The sequence below is a fragment of the Lactuca serriola genome, chromosome 3, assembly GCF_051521515.1.
Source record: "Lactuca serriola cultivar US96UC23 chromosome 3, Lser_US96UC23_V15, whole genome shotgun sequence".
NCBI classification, from domain to species: domain Eukaryota; kingdom Viridiplantae; phylum Streptophyta; class Magnoliopsida; order Asterales; family Asteraceae; genus Lactuca; species Lactuca serriola.
Genome location: NC_136410.1, coordinates 7,565,135 through 7,581,665, shown reverse-complemented (window position 1 = coordinate 7,581,665; position 16,531 = coordinate 7,565,135). Strand labels below are relative to the sequence as shown.

Genomic DNA, 16,531 nt, shown 5'->3' with positions numbered 1-16,531 from the left:
GAATGGATGTTTTATATAGGTGTTAAAGGAGTTAATCTGTATATGTATTTTATATCTACAAATATGTTGGGTAGAACATGGGTAGATGAATTAGCTGATGTGTGATGATAATTAGGTGATGAGAAATAGATGATGAGAAATAGGTGATGAGAAATAGGTGATGATAATTAGGTGATGAGAGATAGGTGATGATAGAAAGGTGATGATAATTATGTGATGATGGATAGGTGATGATAAATAGGTGATGTGAGATGAGAAGAGATACCATAACCTTGACCGGCGATGTGGGAATTTGGCGATGTAGTCATCTACCAGAGTATAGATGGCGACCACGGACTATTCTAGATGACCCCGTGGAAACACCAGCAGGCTCATAACCTGTAGGTGATGAATTACGAGTTCAGGCGATGTTGTAACTACATATTCATGCGATGATACTCTAACCCTTACAATGAATTACGAGTCCAGACGATGTTGTGACTACGTATTCATGCGATGATAGCCTAACCCTTACTATGAGTTACGAGTCCAGGCGATGTTGTGACTGCGTATTCATGCTTTAGGAACGAATATATGTAAAGGAAATGCGATGTAAGAAGATGAGAGGTAAATACGATGTAGGAGATGACCCTTAGGATAATTCCTTAGGGAAGGTACTTAAGAATAAACGAAGATAATGGGGATGGGTAATTGGGTTGATTGTTTGATGATTGAATATAATAATTATATTATTATGGGTTGAAAACCCTATATGCTCACCAGGCTCCCAAGCCTGACCCACTCAGTTTTCTTTGCATTATAGGTAATGGCACAAGGGTATAAGTTGGTGGACTTGACGAGAGATTTTGGATTATAGATCAGTAGTTATAAATAACTGTTGTAAGGTCTATTTTATATTGTTTATGCTTTTGGTTTGTATCGGAACATGACATTCCGAGGTTTTATTATTTAATGAAAATACATTCTCTTTGAGAAATGTTTTGATAAATGGATCTGGAAACCTTATGTGTTTAGGATTCTAAGCGTATGACTACGATATTAGAACTAGCATATAAACGTTTCGAAGTGATAAGGAGATTTATACGTCTATCGTAAATAAAGCTTTCTTATCTTAAATTCTTGCTCGGTACACCGAACGCCAGTTTGGGTGTACAAAACATTATGGTGAAGACTCGTAGAGAATTGAGTAAATGGAGGAAATGAAAGGCTTATGAAAGTGAATGACACCTATCGGAAGATATCATAAGAGTGGTATCTTGCCTTTAGAATATGTCTGATAAAATAACAGAACGTTTAGAGGAGTACGGTACGTCTGAAGTACACCTTCGATTGTCAGGATGATGGAACGATTGGCAAAATTCTTGAAGTTGTCTCATCATCTGGTATTTCCATCACCAATCGAGTTGAAGTAGAGTTGATGATTGAAGATACGCATGGAAGAAGTCCTAGTAAAGTCTAGGAGAATTTTTATGATTAATTGGACACATTAGTATGTGTGAAATTGTTTTGTGATTTTAGGACTTAGGGACTGCGAGACAACACTTGGGACGAGTATGAGTAGGTGTGAATGGTAGAAGAGATCTATACTACTGGAAGCACAGGACTCACGCTTGGATCATGGGAAGTCGCAAGGTTACCAAGAAGCTAGTAATTGATTCCGTTTTATTCAAATATGTCGTTACCATTGTTTCGGTAATGACTAGTAAGATGTTTGTTATTTCGACCCTAGTGGTCATATCAATTAGTTCCAACTACGATGAGTGGTCATCAGGACATGACCCATCGGTTTGTTACAATAGATAAACTAATGTATTTATCCTAAGAAGAAGAAGGAGTTCACAATAAGGATTTATTTTGTAACTTGAAGGTTACGATTGAAAGTCCATCACAATAAGAAGAGCAGATGAAGGACTGAGCATCACGGTTATTACTTAGTATGGAGAGATAACGTATGGAGTCAGTATACAAATCCTATTTCGTTGATGATTCCGGGACGTAATCATCCTAAGGGGAGATAATTGTAACGCCCGTAGATCCGGGCTAGTCAATTTAGAGACGATAAGCATCAAAAATGAATTTTTTAGGGAAGATTATTTAGAAGGATTAATCTTAACTAAGTTATTGTATATGTTACAAGGATTCCGTACATATAAAGAACGCCGAAATCCGAGTTATAACGAAGAAGTTATGACCTGTCGAAGTTTCGCAACAGAACCGGCACGACACAGCGCGACGTAAATAGTGAATTTACTTTAGAGCGATATTTATCCAAAACAATCTAAATGAGAATTGAATATCTCATCGATAATAGTGCAACGACGGAAAGACGGACGAAAACGGACGTCGGACGAAGGAGTTATGAGTTTATAACGGAGTTTTCCTGTCCCGGCCTACTAAAAATAATATATAAGTAATATAATTATAATATATTAAAAATAAAGTAAAAATTAGCCAAAGGAGTCTAAAAGAGAGTTGTAGAGCATAATCTCACATTCGCGTCGATATAAAGAACGTCGAAAACGGAGTTCGTATGCGAAAGTTGTGAATTTCTGAAGTTCGGGGCGGGAAACCCCAAAACTGTCAGATACCACGACGTGGCCAGTCTTCTGACACCTCCGGGAGTCCCCCAGATGCAACTTGCGATGACGCATGCAGTGACAACCAAACCCACGACGTCGAAAAAGGTGCCACAACGTGGCAAGGGCAGATTTTGCCCTATAAATAGATTTGAAGGGCCAGCCGAGTTTGGTTGCTCATTCTCTCATCGCTCACCTATATTGCCTCGATTTACATGCAAAGAAGTACCCTTGAAGCCCCGGTATCATCCCGAGACCCAAAGCGAGTCCCGAAGCCCGAAGATCCCGAGAAGTGAAATTCCCGAGCCGAAGCTCTGCCCGCGAGGAGCCCGGTTTTTTTGTGAAGATCTTCCAGATCTACCGAAGAATATCTACTTGAAGAGTCGTAGTGTTGCCCGATCATCTTCTGATCAAGTGAGTGTATAGTCCCTTTCATAACACGATTTTAATACAAGTATTGTGTGAATGTATTAAGTATATGTTTTGGGTGAGTATGTGATCACTTTCTTCTAACATATATATATATATATATATATATATATATATATATATATATATATATATATTAAGTATTTGCTATGAAATAAGTGCTATGTGTTTATATATTGTTGTTTATTTAAGATGAGTGTGGAATGGATGTTTTATATAGGTGTTAAAGCAGTTAATCTGTATATGTATTTTATATCTACAAATATGTTGGGTAGAACATGGGCAGATGAATTAGATGATGTGTGATGATAATTAGGTGATGAGAAATAGGTGATGATAATTAGGTGATGAGAGATAGGTGATGATAGAAAGGTGATGATAGATAGGTGATGATAAATAGGTGATGTGAGATGAGAGGAGATACCATAACCTTGACCGACGATGTGGGAATTTGGCGATGTAGTCATCTACCAGAGTATAGATGGCGACCACGGACTATTCTAGATGACCCCGTGGAAACACCAGCAGGATCATTACCTGTAGGTGATGAATTACGAATTCAGGCGATGTTGTAACTACGTATTCATGCGATGATACTCTAACCCTTACAATGAATTACGATTCCAGGCGATGTTGTGACTACGTATTCATGCGATGATAGCCTAACCCTTACTATGAGTTACGAGTCCAGGCGATGTTGTGACTGTGTATTCATGCTTTAGGAACGAATATATATAAAGGAAATGCGATGTAAGAAGATGAGAGGTAAATACGATGTAGGAGATGACCCTTAGGATAATTCCTTAGGGAAGGTACTTAAGAATAAACGAAGATAATGGGGATGGGTAATTGGGTTGATTGTTTGATGATTGAATATAATAATTATATTATTATGGGTTGAAAACCCTATATGCTCACCAGGCTCCCAAGCCTGACCCACTCAGCTTTCTTTGCATTATAGGTAATGACACAAGGGTATAAGTTGATGGACTTGACGAGAGATTTTGGATTATAGATCAGTAGTTATAAATAACTGTTGTAAGGTCTATTTTATATTGTTTATGCTTTTGGTCTGTATCAGAACATGACATCCCCAGGTTTATTATTGAATGAAAATACATTCTCTTTGAGAAATGTTTTGATAAATGGTTATCATATTTATTTTGGGAACAAATTCCGCAACCGTTTTCTGTAAACGATTACTCTGATTTATGAAACAAAGCATAAACAAGTCGGTCTTTTCTGGCCGTGAAATTGGGGATGTCACATCTGCCCCTTGGACCGCATTAGTAGGCCTGACAGTCGTGTCGTGTTCGGATTCGAGAGTCAAAATATACCAACTCGAACACGACCCATTTAACTGTACAGTTCACGGGTTGGCGGGTCACATGTTAGCTGGTTTGGAACATAAACCCACATATGACCCATCAACATACTTATTTTTTTACAGGTTCGTAGGTTGGCGTGTTCGTGGGTCGGATTTGGGTTTGTGGGTTAGATTTTAAAAATAAAATTGATAATAAAACATGAATAAATTCTTGATGCGAACATATTCAAATTTTAGAAACTTAAGTCCTAAACATCCAAATGAAAATTAAAAATATTCATGGAAACATGTTCAAACTAAAACATTAATACAAACATAGATAAATTCAATTGCATGCTTCGACGTTGTTCGATAATGATTCAATCATTCATGTCGTCGTTCTTTGTAAGTTCATTCTATCGTTCGTCATAGAAGGGAGACTGGGAGAGGGCTTATTCGATTTTGTTGGTGAGATACTGACATTATTTAGGGCAAACGTCAAACGTGTTGCAATGAAAATCAACAAATGGTTACCCACGAGTAAAATGATTAACAATATCAGGTATCCTATCATAGTATAAAGTATAAACTGTATAATGTATAATACTTATAAAATTTTAAAAATATATAATTTTTTAATTAAAATTCTAAACCAATTGGCGGGTCAACCCGTATATTTTTTTGACAAACCCATATACTACCTGTTTAATAAACAGGTTTATGGGTTGGCGGGTTGAAAAACTCAACCTAAACCCGTTTATTTCATGTCGTTTCGCGGGTCGTATCAAAAATTGTCAGGACTAAACCCTACACCCAGCCCCCCCCCCCCCCCCCCCCCCCGCGACCCTTGTATTCCCAAGTTCACAATTATAACAATGAGTTTGCACCCCACACCTCCAAGCTTGGTTCATAAATGAAGCTCATCATATCTCATTATTAATAATAATTACAATAAAATATGTTGATAACACCAATATCACCAACACCTTGCTATTTTGTGTTTTGAGAGATAGAAAGAATTTGGTGAACAGATTTCGAGTATATAGAATGTAACCCGTTTTTTGGAAGATTCACAATGTTCTTATATAGGGAAGAAAGTAGTTAATTGTGGTTATATGCATTTTTGGTCAAAAAATGGGTTGTAAATAAGAAGAGACAACAACAAATCAAGTTTTGCAAATATATATATAAAACAAGAGCATTTTTTTGTCATAAAAAGATGATAGTCGGTGCAAATGTAAATATTTTAAATTAAGGGAAATCTCTTATAAAATACCTACATTTTGACCTTATATTCACTTAAGTCCATATATATATATATATATATATATATATATATATATATATATATATATATATATATATATATATATATATATATATATATATAACAAAGTTATAAATTCTGTCGATTTCGATGCATTTTATCCTCATATCGAGAAACTTCAAAAATATTTCATCAGGATTAAGACTTCGAGAGCCCATTAACTCATTGAAAACATTTCTATCATTTACCCAAAAATCATTACGCATTTGAGTATCTAGCTCTTCCGACACCAACACCCAAGCTAGTGCTAAATTCTCCTCTTCCTTTTCCAACAAATTCATTCTTTTTGGAGCCATTTGTTTTGAATGAAACAGAAAAATGTGTGATTTTGAGAGAAGAGTTGTGTGAAATAGAAGAAGGTGTATTGTGATATTTATAGAAGGGTATTATGTTGATTTATTGATTTTTTGTTAGGTGAAAATTAAAAAAAATAGCCGTTAGAATGGGAAAAGCCCTATTGGTCGTTGCACTCTGTCGTGGCCACCACATTTCACCACGAGGATGCCCCGACCACGAATGGTCGGGATAGTATGTACGAGGAGATTTCATGGCCACGTATACCACGGTTGCATTCATCGTTGGTATACCGTTTGGCCTAAAGGGTTGATGGTGGTTAGATGAAAGTGATTGTGTGGTGGTTGGGATGAAGAGAGTGTATGATGGCATGTGATGGGATGAAGAAGATGATATGATGAAAGAAAGGTAGGGTCGTGTAGATGGTGGTGATGGCAAGCCTCGATCAAAATAAGGGATGTAGATGATAGCAGGGATATTGTTTTCGGCTGAGATTAGGTAATGTTGAATGGTGATGTTGACGATATGTGGTTATGGATAACATACGGCAACATATAACCCATTTATCTCTCTTTCATATATTTTTTTTTATAAATTATCAATAAAGATCAAATGTCAAAATACTTAAACTTCAAATGAATGGATAAAATTAGAATGTATCGGAAATTTCAAATTCCCAAAAGATAAATGAACAATTTTCACATTTGATATAAATAAATTTCAAATCTTTTGTAAATGAAAATAAAATTGTAACAAATAATGGATTTTAATTTCATTTAGAGTTTAATAAACTAAACACCCACTCTCATTTAAATCCATCTAAATTCATTTTTTTACACATTCAAAATACTATTTCTCTACGTGATAAAAGTCTGGTTGAGGTGTAGAATTCCATAAGAAACCTCTAAGATTCAAACCATAACACATACAACATATTGTTTTCTATTTATCCTCGACGATGTGTGCGGAATTAAAAAAATTATATGTTCACTTGTTAGTATTCAACTAAGTTATTTAAGTGATGTTTGTTTTTTGTCCGCAGATCTTCTTAATCTCTTCTGTCTACACAGCGCAGACCACGTGTAGACATTTGTCTTCGCAGACTGTTTGTTTTTTTGAAGACTGCAGACCTAAAAGTGTATGCGTGCCCTCTTCTTGTCGTAGATGTGGACCAGAGTCTTCTAACATCTTCAGACATCTTCTAGCCTAAAATAACACATATATCTTTATTTATTTTTTAGTTTTTTTGAATTTATATTTATTCCAACTTTATTAGTCATAAAAAATTTGAAAAAAAAAAAGTTACAATACTTAACAAAAAGTCCGACGACAAAAACATGATATTTTTGAAAAATTTATAAATAAAAATTTATTACAATAATAATCATTGAAGTTGTTTGTATAAATATGAAAAAAATCATAATATATTTTTATATTTTTTGTGCCAATTTTTATAAAACATTATGTAATACAGTATCGTCAATTTTTTAGAAAAATATTTATTGTACGATTTTAATTGATTTAATTGAAAAAATCAAAGTTTATTTTCATCAATTTATGTATCAAATTCTTTGATTCACACTTACAATATTTATGTATAACTTTGCGACCAAAATTGTTGGTTTTTATCAAATATATACGTTAATTTTTATCATTTTTATTTTCACTTTTTATACAATAATACATAAATGTTGATCTAGATTTGTTAATTATTTATAATAAAGTCATAAAAATATTAAAAAATCATTTTGTTGTTTGAACAACCAGTTTATTTAGATTTTAGCTTATTTTAGTAGCCCGCAGATGTTAAAAAAACAAACAGTCTTTTTTTTTCAGACTGCAGACGTTTGGTCCACCTTTTCTGCTGCAGAGGTCTACAAATGTGGTCCGCAGACTGAAGACATTTTGCGTTAGAAAAAACAAACAACACCTTAATTTTATTAATTCATTCACTTATTTGTTTCACTCGTTTTCACATCACTTCTTTAATCCTCGATTTCAATCTTTAAGAAATAAATAAAGAGGTTTAATATTCAAGTCTTTAATAATGGGTTTTAATATGTAATACACATTATCATTTTCTATAGGTAAAAACGTGTTGTTTAATTGTTTTGGTAAAACATTTAATTACTAATACTCATTATATTAGATCTAATTCGGTTTAGGGAAAATGATTTGACACGGTAATTATCTTTAAATCGTGTTCATATTTAAGCAATTTTTTTGTACACATTTGACCATTTAACTTGCTAAATGTGTTTACATACTACCATTGTCACCTGCTATAGCAGGTGACAATGTTAATATGTAAATACATTTAATTAGTTAAATGGTCAAATGTGTATAAAAATGTTGCGTAAATGTTAACATTTTTTTACAAAATTTTTAAGATTTTCTATAATTTCTTACAATATTTTTATGATATTTTTTTCTATAGATTTTTCCAATACAATGTTTTAAACTTTGTTTATATTTTTCTTTTTAACTTTGTTTATACTTTCATATAATTTTAATACAAGTGCTTTTAAACCTAATATTTTATAAATGTTTTAAAGTTTACTTTTAAGTTTTTGATTTTTTTTCATACAATTTTTTCTATAAATTTCATATAATTATTTCTAAATTTCTCTTTTACAACGTTTTGTAAAATGTTTCATAGATTTTGTATGACAATGTAATACTTTTTTTATAACATTTCAAAATACTATCGGTAAATATTACTTTAAACCATTGTATTAAAATAATTAAAAACTTATAAACTTCTAATTAAATAATATTTAAAAAGTTGTAATAATTTTAATATATTTACATTATATAGATTTTATTTGTTTTTTATTTTATACGTAATATTTTATTTTTAGTGTTTTTAGAAGACACTCCATAATTATTGTTAAATATTTAGTTTTATTGCTACATACTATTTACTTTAAACATATTATATATGTTTAAAAATAAAAGAAAGAATATATATATATATATATATATATATATATATATATATATATATATATATAATATTTCACAAAATAAAAACATATTTATTAATTAAAAAGTAAAGTTTAGAAATCAGTATTTAATTCATATTTATGACATTATAGATACTTTAAAAATAACGTTTGAAAAAATAATACAAGTAAATATGAAAAATAAAATGGTTATTAAAAGTGGAGAAAATGATTTATCATGGTAATTAACTTTCGTTGTGCTAACATTTAGCTAACTTTCTTTTTTATATATTTAACCATTTAACTTGTTAAATTTGTTTACATATTACCATTGTTACCTAGTATAGCCGGCGATAATGATAATATGTGAATACATATAAAAAATTAAATGATCAAATGTGTACGAAAAAAAATTGTCTAAACATGAACAAATCAATAAAAATAATTATCTTGGTAAGTCATTTTCTCTTTAGTTTATAGCAAAATATACATTCAAGGGGTTGAACCCTAAAAGCCAAAAAAAATAATTGAAAAACCATAAGTAAAAACTCACGCTTCAAACCTATAAACCTAACCCAAGAAACCAAAATTATATAATTTTTAAACCTATAAAACCCAAACTTTATGATTTAACTTAAATTTTACCCTATAATCGGTCTAACCCAAATCATATTCACCAAATACTCAACTCATCTGTAAGATCAATGCTATGTTATAAGATCAATTTTATGTTATAAGAGCATCTACATCAACTCTAGCAATTAAATTGCAAAATGTTTTTGCCTACCAATCCCGATAATCTCTTTTAAATCTATAAATGTTTGCAAGTCTTGATGTGGGTCATCACATGTCATTAATATAAACTAACATTTATTAATGAGTAATTTTTTTCAAATAAAATAACTTTTTTTCTTGAATATGATCACTTTCTTTCGAACGTTCTATTTCGGTTTGTTCTTCAAATTCTTGAGTATTTTTTTCATTTTTTTTTTCAAAGAAATCTTTATTTATATATGAAATTTTCATTTTGAAGTGTTTTATATCACATTTTCTCATTCAAATCTTTGATTTAAAGCCGTATTATCGTATATATATTTCTCATTTACTATTTTTTAACTTTTTGTTCGATTTTTAGTAAAAAAAAATTTCTTAAAATTACAGAATTGTTCATCGGATTTCGAACTTATTTTTATAATTCCATAGTTCTTTTTTTTGAACTTCGAATTTCAGTTCGAGATCCAAAATATTGATCCAGTTGTTGGAATGTGAGTCTAATGTACCTTTTATATATATATATTCTCAGTTTGAAATCTTTCATCACGGATTTGATGATTATTTTTTCTAAAACAAATATTTTTGGTTATTTTTTCTTCAAATACACATTATATTATAATTAGATTATTCAAAAAAAAATAATATTCTTGTTTATTTAATTCTTTATTTATGTGAAATGATTCATTTCCATTAATGTTTTCACTCCAAAAGAATGAGAAAGATCCCTTCCTTTTTTAATGGATTTTTGTAGCCTCAATGGCTATAGCAATCGTCAGAAGATGTTGAGCAAAGTTGCTGGCTTTAAGCGTGAGGAACAGTTTGAAGGACAACTAATATAAGCTGCTCGGGAGGTTTGGAACCAGATCCAGGGGCCGAATACATTCTTAAAAGAATGCGCTTTGGGTTACACAATATAAAAGAAAAAAAAATAGAAATTATTATAATGACATATTTTTATATAAACATATTCATATAAGAAAAATCATCGTGCTTATATTGTATTAATAATTTTTGCTAACTTTTATATTTATAGGCCAAATTAATAGGAATATAATAATACAAGTTTACCATATATTAAAACATAAATGTACATAATAATAGAAATATAAACACCATACGTTTTGATCTAGGATATATGTAATTGATGAAATATATAAATATAATTCATTATATTAGATTAATATATATTTTAAGAGTTTTTATTAGTTAAATATTAAAGCTTTTAAGCTATGTTATTAAATTAATATAAATTTAATATCAATGATTATTTGATTAATATATATTTTAAGACTTATGTATTATTTAATTTCAAATAATTTTGAAGATGTTATTATATTATTGAATATTTTATAAATAATATATTTTATCCTTGAATAATCAATATATGATTTGTTGGTAGAGAATAATTATAAAAAATATATATATTATGCTAATAAATCATGAAAGCTAATATGATACTTTTGAAACAGTACTCATTCATTATAAATGTCATTCGTCCAAGTTCTTTGACATATACGAAAAGAAAATTAAAATTGTTTTTTATATTTGTTTTTATTTATTTTCTTATTTATAAAATGATGATATGTGAAATCCTTTAATATTTTTCTATCATTTTTTTTTATATTTGTCGACTTGATCTAAAAAGTAGAAAGAGAAATAAGAAATAAATAAATAAATAAATAAAAAGAATTAATGAATTCCAAATATTATTATTTTATATAAATAAAAAGATAAATAAATAAAAAAAAATATATATAAAAATATATTATTTTATATCATATATAATGATGCAAGAAGACTGCAAAAGCTTCATGCTTCCATTTATTGTATATGAAAAAGTAAAAGGGAAGGAAAACACTTTGCTTTTATTGTCTTTAGAGTGTCGTCAAAGACTTAGAATCATTATGTCCCCTAACTTCCATTCCTTTGCCTATAAAATTTCACATCCGCAACTACTCTCCAGATAAGATCCATTTTCTCAATAAGAAAACATATTATTTGATTGATACATCAGCTAACGTCAACTATTAAATATGGTGTTACAATATCTAACCTTATTCATATAAATTGTATACAAACACTCATCTATTCACACATAGGTAGGTACACGAAACACTTGGGGGTTATAATTATAGAAAACATTCTAACCTATATATTTTTTTTTAATAATACTTTCTAATGGTTATAAACGTTTTCAATACTCGATAGATAATAGATACGTTAAAGTGTTTAAAGTTATTTGTTCCTCATAACACCAGATAAAACTGTTTTTTTTTTTTTTTTTTTTTTTTCAAATAACTTGACAATTAACATAATTCAAATTTAACCTTAAAGCAATCTAATAGGCTGAATTTTATCAGGGACCGAGGTCAGCATGGCATTTTTACTATTTCATCATCTAGCTAGGAGCCTGGGGTGCACGAATCACTCGAATTTTGCTAGCTGGACGAACATTTGATGGTAGAATATTGTTCAAAAGTTTCAGAAACCATCAAGTTAATTAGTTGATATCTTTCTCTATTGAATTATGGATACAAAATGTAGTATAAACAATTGATGAATCAAACTCACCGGGGAGGTCTAAGAGTTTGCTCAATTCTTGGAGCAGTTCTTGTGGAAGAAGCAGTATGAACCCTAATCACATGTCCCACCATCGACACTTGAAGTGCTTCTTCTTCATAAGCTCTTCTCTCCATCTCCTCCAATCTTGCCTTCTTCTTTACCTTCATAAACATCGCAATCAAAAGCAACCCCACCAGAAAAACCGCGATTGCAGCCCCAACTGAGCATCCAAACGCAACCGTCCACCGCCGCATCTTCTTCCTCACCGGCAACAATGGTGACTGCACCACCAACCCGAAATGCCCATGGGTTGTGGCACCACAAATGTTGGGTGCAACCTCTTTTTCTAGTGTCACCTTCCCATCACCTCCAAATGTTGCACACATCTTTATCCTCCCATCTAAAGTCGAGTTCCCATACGATGTATAATTAGTGAAATCAATTTGAATTCCGGACTTATCCGGGGACTGAATTTTAACCTCAAATTGGGTGTTCAAGTCTGAATCGTCACCAGAGTTGTAAGCTAGTAAACCTAATACAGGTGACACTAGTTGATAACCTAGTAACTGATCATAGTTGTCATAGTAAATGTTTGACCAATTGTTTCCTAGGTTTTGTGTTACTATAAGGATTCTTTCTATACAAGGATGAACATCCACACCAACTTTCAAGTGAAATTCTTTGATGTTTGCACCATACCTCTTGAGGCTTCCACAGCGATATCTTGAAGTATAAACCATAATGCCGGTGAGATTTGATGGCAAGTTGATATTGTATGGTGTGCCTGTTTTGAAGTACTTGCTGTATGACTTGAATGTGTAATCTCGAATCACGAGATCAAGGAGTCTTGTGGATTTGATCCCTTGACCTTCAATGAGTACTAATCTTGATGGTAATGATAAGAGAATGAGGAACACCCAAATGAGAGAAAGATGATTAGAGCCCATCAATCTTTTAGTGTTTCCCGAGGAGTTACAGGCGATCGTTCGGTGCACGACAGCAAAAACGTTTCACCTTTTTAGATCTGATGTGAAAAATCTTAGCTTTTGTGTGGTTTCCTGTTTTTTGTTTCGAGATATTGATATTGAACCCAAAAAGGGGGTGGATCAAGAAAGCGAATCTTGAAATATGTTATTGGTTTCTTTCAAATTAAAAAGAGTTTGTTTGTGGAGGTGAGCATCGAAACCAAAAGAGAGTGGATCAAGAAAGCAAATGTTGAAATTTGCTCTTGGTTTCTTTAAAGTTTGTATGGGGAAACTTTTATGTTTCCAAAAAGGAGCAAACAGTATTGGATGATCGAAAGGAGTTTATGTGATGGTGTTTGTAAGTTGAAGATAGAATTATAGAGCGGCTTTGGTGAGGGTAGTGAGTGATAATTGTATATGTCAAAAAGAAGGTTGCTTTTGAAGTGTGTGAGGATGATGACAGTCACCTAAAGCCTTCTTTTTGCATGCAATATAATAATATATGTAAATGCATATAGGTGTAATTCATTTCTTTAGGTGTAAATGACACAAATATCGTACCAATCATTTTAGTTTTTAAACTATTTTCATGACATTATAAGAGAACCAGCTTATGGGTATGGGTATGCAAAAAAAACGTTAAACCGAGCCCATCCGGTCAATCCGGAATCAAAAATAACCGAAATCGAAAAACCGGGTACCGATGGGTCGATTTTGGTTTTGATATTTAGATAACTACGGATAACCAAACCGAACTGTCAAATATTATTTTACTGTTATATATATATATATATATATATATATATATATATATATATATATATATATATATATATATATAGTGACGGATCTTTTTCAATTTGAAAAAGATATATATATGGCTTTTTCAAATTGAAAAAGATCCGTCACAATTCGGATCAAAAAGACTTTGTTGTAATGAAATGGAATTCATAGGAATTTATGCATTGCTTAGAATTATTGCACGTATAGTTGGCCCATTGTTACTCTTAGGGATGTTCACAGGGGTAACCGGGATGGACCCCCGCTCCCGAAATTTCCCCGTTTCCCGTCTCCGTTCCGCCCCCGAAATGTCCAGCCTTCCTGCTTCCTTCTCCGCCCCCGATTGATTTTGAGCTGTCTTTTTTTGGGCTAAAAAAAGTTGTTATTTAGGCTAAAAGAGACTGTTTTTTAGATAAAAAATAACTATTAATAACAGAATTTTACATGTTAAAAATAAAAAAGTTATGAAATCTTAAAAACATTATACTAACAACTTAAAACCATGTTTTTTATTAAATTTTTGAGGCTCAAAATCATGTTATTATTTATTTTATATATATATATATATATATATATATATATATATATATATATATATATATATATATATATATAAAATTTATTAACGGGATCCCCATAGGAGTTTCGGGACGAGATTGTCCACCCCCGCCCCGCCCCCGAAATTAAAACGGGGGTTAACCTTGCCCCCGCCCTTGTCCTCGTCCCCGTTTTTTTAATAAATACTCGCAAACGAGACGGGGCCCCTATGGAAACGGGGTCTCACGGGACTTTTGACATCCCTACTCACTCTATGCCTCTGTTAACCAATTTTTTAAAAACCGGTTTTATAGTTGAACCAGTATGGTGACCGGTTCCCAGTTCAACCGGTTCGACTGCCAAGTGACCCGGTTTCTATATTTTTCATGTTTTTTCCTATTTTTCTACACATACATACATATATAAATCATGAATTTGATGTTTACAAGTTCAAACATTAAAAATACATATAAAAATAAGTTGTAGATAAATCCAAATACATTAAAATAACATATAACCATAAGTTTTTGTGTTTTACATCAATCCATATACGTCAAAAAGAAAATAAAGTATAATACCGAAACTAAATATAGTTTTGGATGAATAAAAACACATCAAAAAACTTTATAATATTTACCATATGTTTTTATTTTGAGAAAAAACTAAATAGATATGAAAAAAATCACCAATGTTTATTATATAAATGGTTATTTTTCATGTTTTTTTTATTCAGTTTAACCGGTTCAACTGGTTTATTTTGACCGGTTCAACCAGGTTTTCTAAAAACCGGCCGGTTCAATCCAGTTTAGAAATTAATGTAAAATCGGTGATAGTTGAACCGCTCCCTCCCCTGATTCCCGGTCCAACCGGTTCGACCGACCGATTCTAACCGGTTTTTAAAACATTGTTGTTAACTATTCCAATCAACAAAGAGAAATATTACAATACATACTCTTATTAATAGGATGTCTGATTGTAGCATAGGCAATTGAATCTTTATTTCAAAGATTTTCTTTGATACGAAAAGAACAAACATCAGGATGAGATCGTCTTTCATCCAACTCTTTCTTGCCATTGGTGTTATTCTATGTATTTAGCAGGTACTCGTAAACCAAACTGTGGTTACCCGTCTTCACAAGGTTTGGTTTGGTTCGGTTTTTTGCCCCATTCGATTCAGTTTTAGTTAGTGCACGTAAGGTACCTGCCCTGTGGTAACGGTTCACAATTTTATTTCTAAAGTCCCAAAAATTAAGACCAAAAATTTCAATTTTTATATTAAATAAACCATCAACCCAATCAATTACATAAAACCATAGTGAAAATCAGAGTGTGTCAAATAATATCCAAGTACATTAGAGTCATAGAAAACACGGAACAATACGGTGTGTGCAATGCAGTCATCTCGAGCTCTTCCCTTTGGAACCAGAAGTACATGAAACATTAACTGAAAAACATAATCACAAAGCTTAGTGAGTTCCCCAAAATACCACATACCATACATATCAGACATATAATAGGCCTCGCCCGTCATTAAGCCCTGCACAGAACAGATTCATCAGTCATCAAGCCCCGCCCGGTATACATATAATCATATAAACACATGTAATAATCACAAAGATAAATAGCATACATGATAGTCATCAGGCCCCGCCCGACATTGGGCCCTGTCCGGTATACATATAAACACATAACACATGCAAGAGTCTCACAGACAACTAGCATCCTAACCATAATAAACCATGGGCCAACATTGGTGCCTTCGATCCGCTAAACATAGTGAGGAAAATCACCTCTAGCTGTTGAATCTCTAAATAAATTTAGAACTGCTGGTCTAGAAAATCCCCACGCTAACATCATCAAATAATATCCAATTAATAAGTGGATCTCGACCCATAATCAAGAATCTAAGGTACTTGTCCAATATCCAGGGTAAAAGACCATTTTACCATTTTTCTTACTTAGCCCAAAACCAAGGCCTAACCCATATTCTCAAAAGGCCCAAATTCCTAAATGGCATCCTAAGGCCATATAAGGAC

At 31.9% G+C, this 16,531-nt stretch overlaps 1 protein-coding gene across 2 annotated transcripts; it reads right to left on the bottom strand.

Moving 5' to 3' along the window:
- Positions 1-6,762: 6,762 nt before the first annotated feature.
- On the bottom strand, positions 6,763-13,592 carry LOC145091395 (transmembrane protein, putative (DUF1191)). 2 transcript variants are annotated; one of them, XM_079029098.1, is made up of 2 exons: positions 12,223-13,592; positions 6,763-7,138 (listed from the first exon to the last, which is right to left on the bottom strand). In XM_079029098.1, the coding sequence occupies exons 1-2, from the start codon at positions 13,158-13,160 to the stop codon at positions 7,123-7,125; spliced, it is 954 nt and encodes a 317-aa protein (XP_078885224.1). In that variant the 5' UTR covers positions 13,161-13,592; the 3' UTR covers positions 6,763-7,122. The 2 variants fall into 2 exon arrangements, with proteins under 2 accessions (XP_078885224.1, XP_078885225.1); XM_079029099.1 differs by lacking the exon at positions 6,763-7,138 and adding an exon at positions 11,945-12,093.
- Between the last annotated feature and the right edge of the window lie 2,939 nt (positions 13,593-16,531).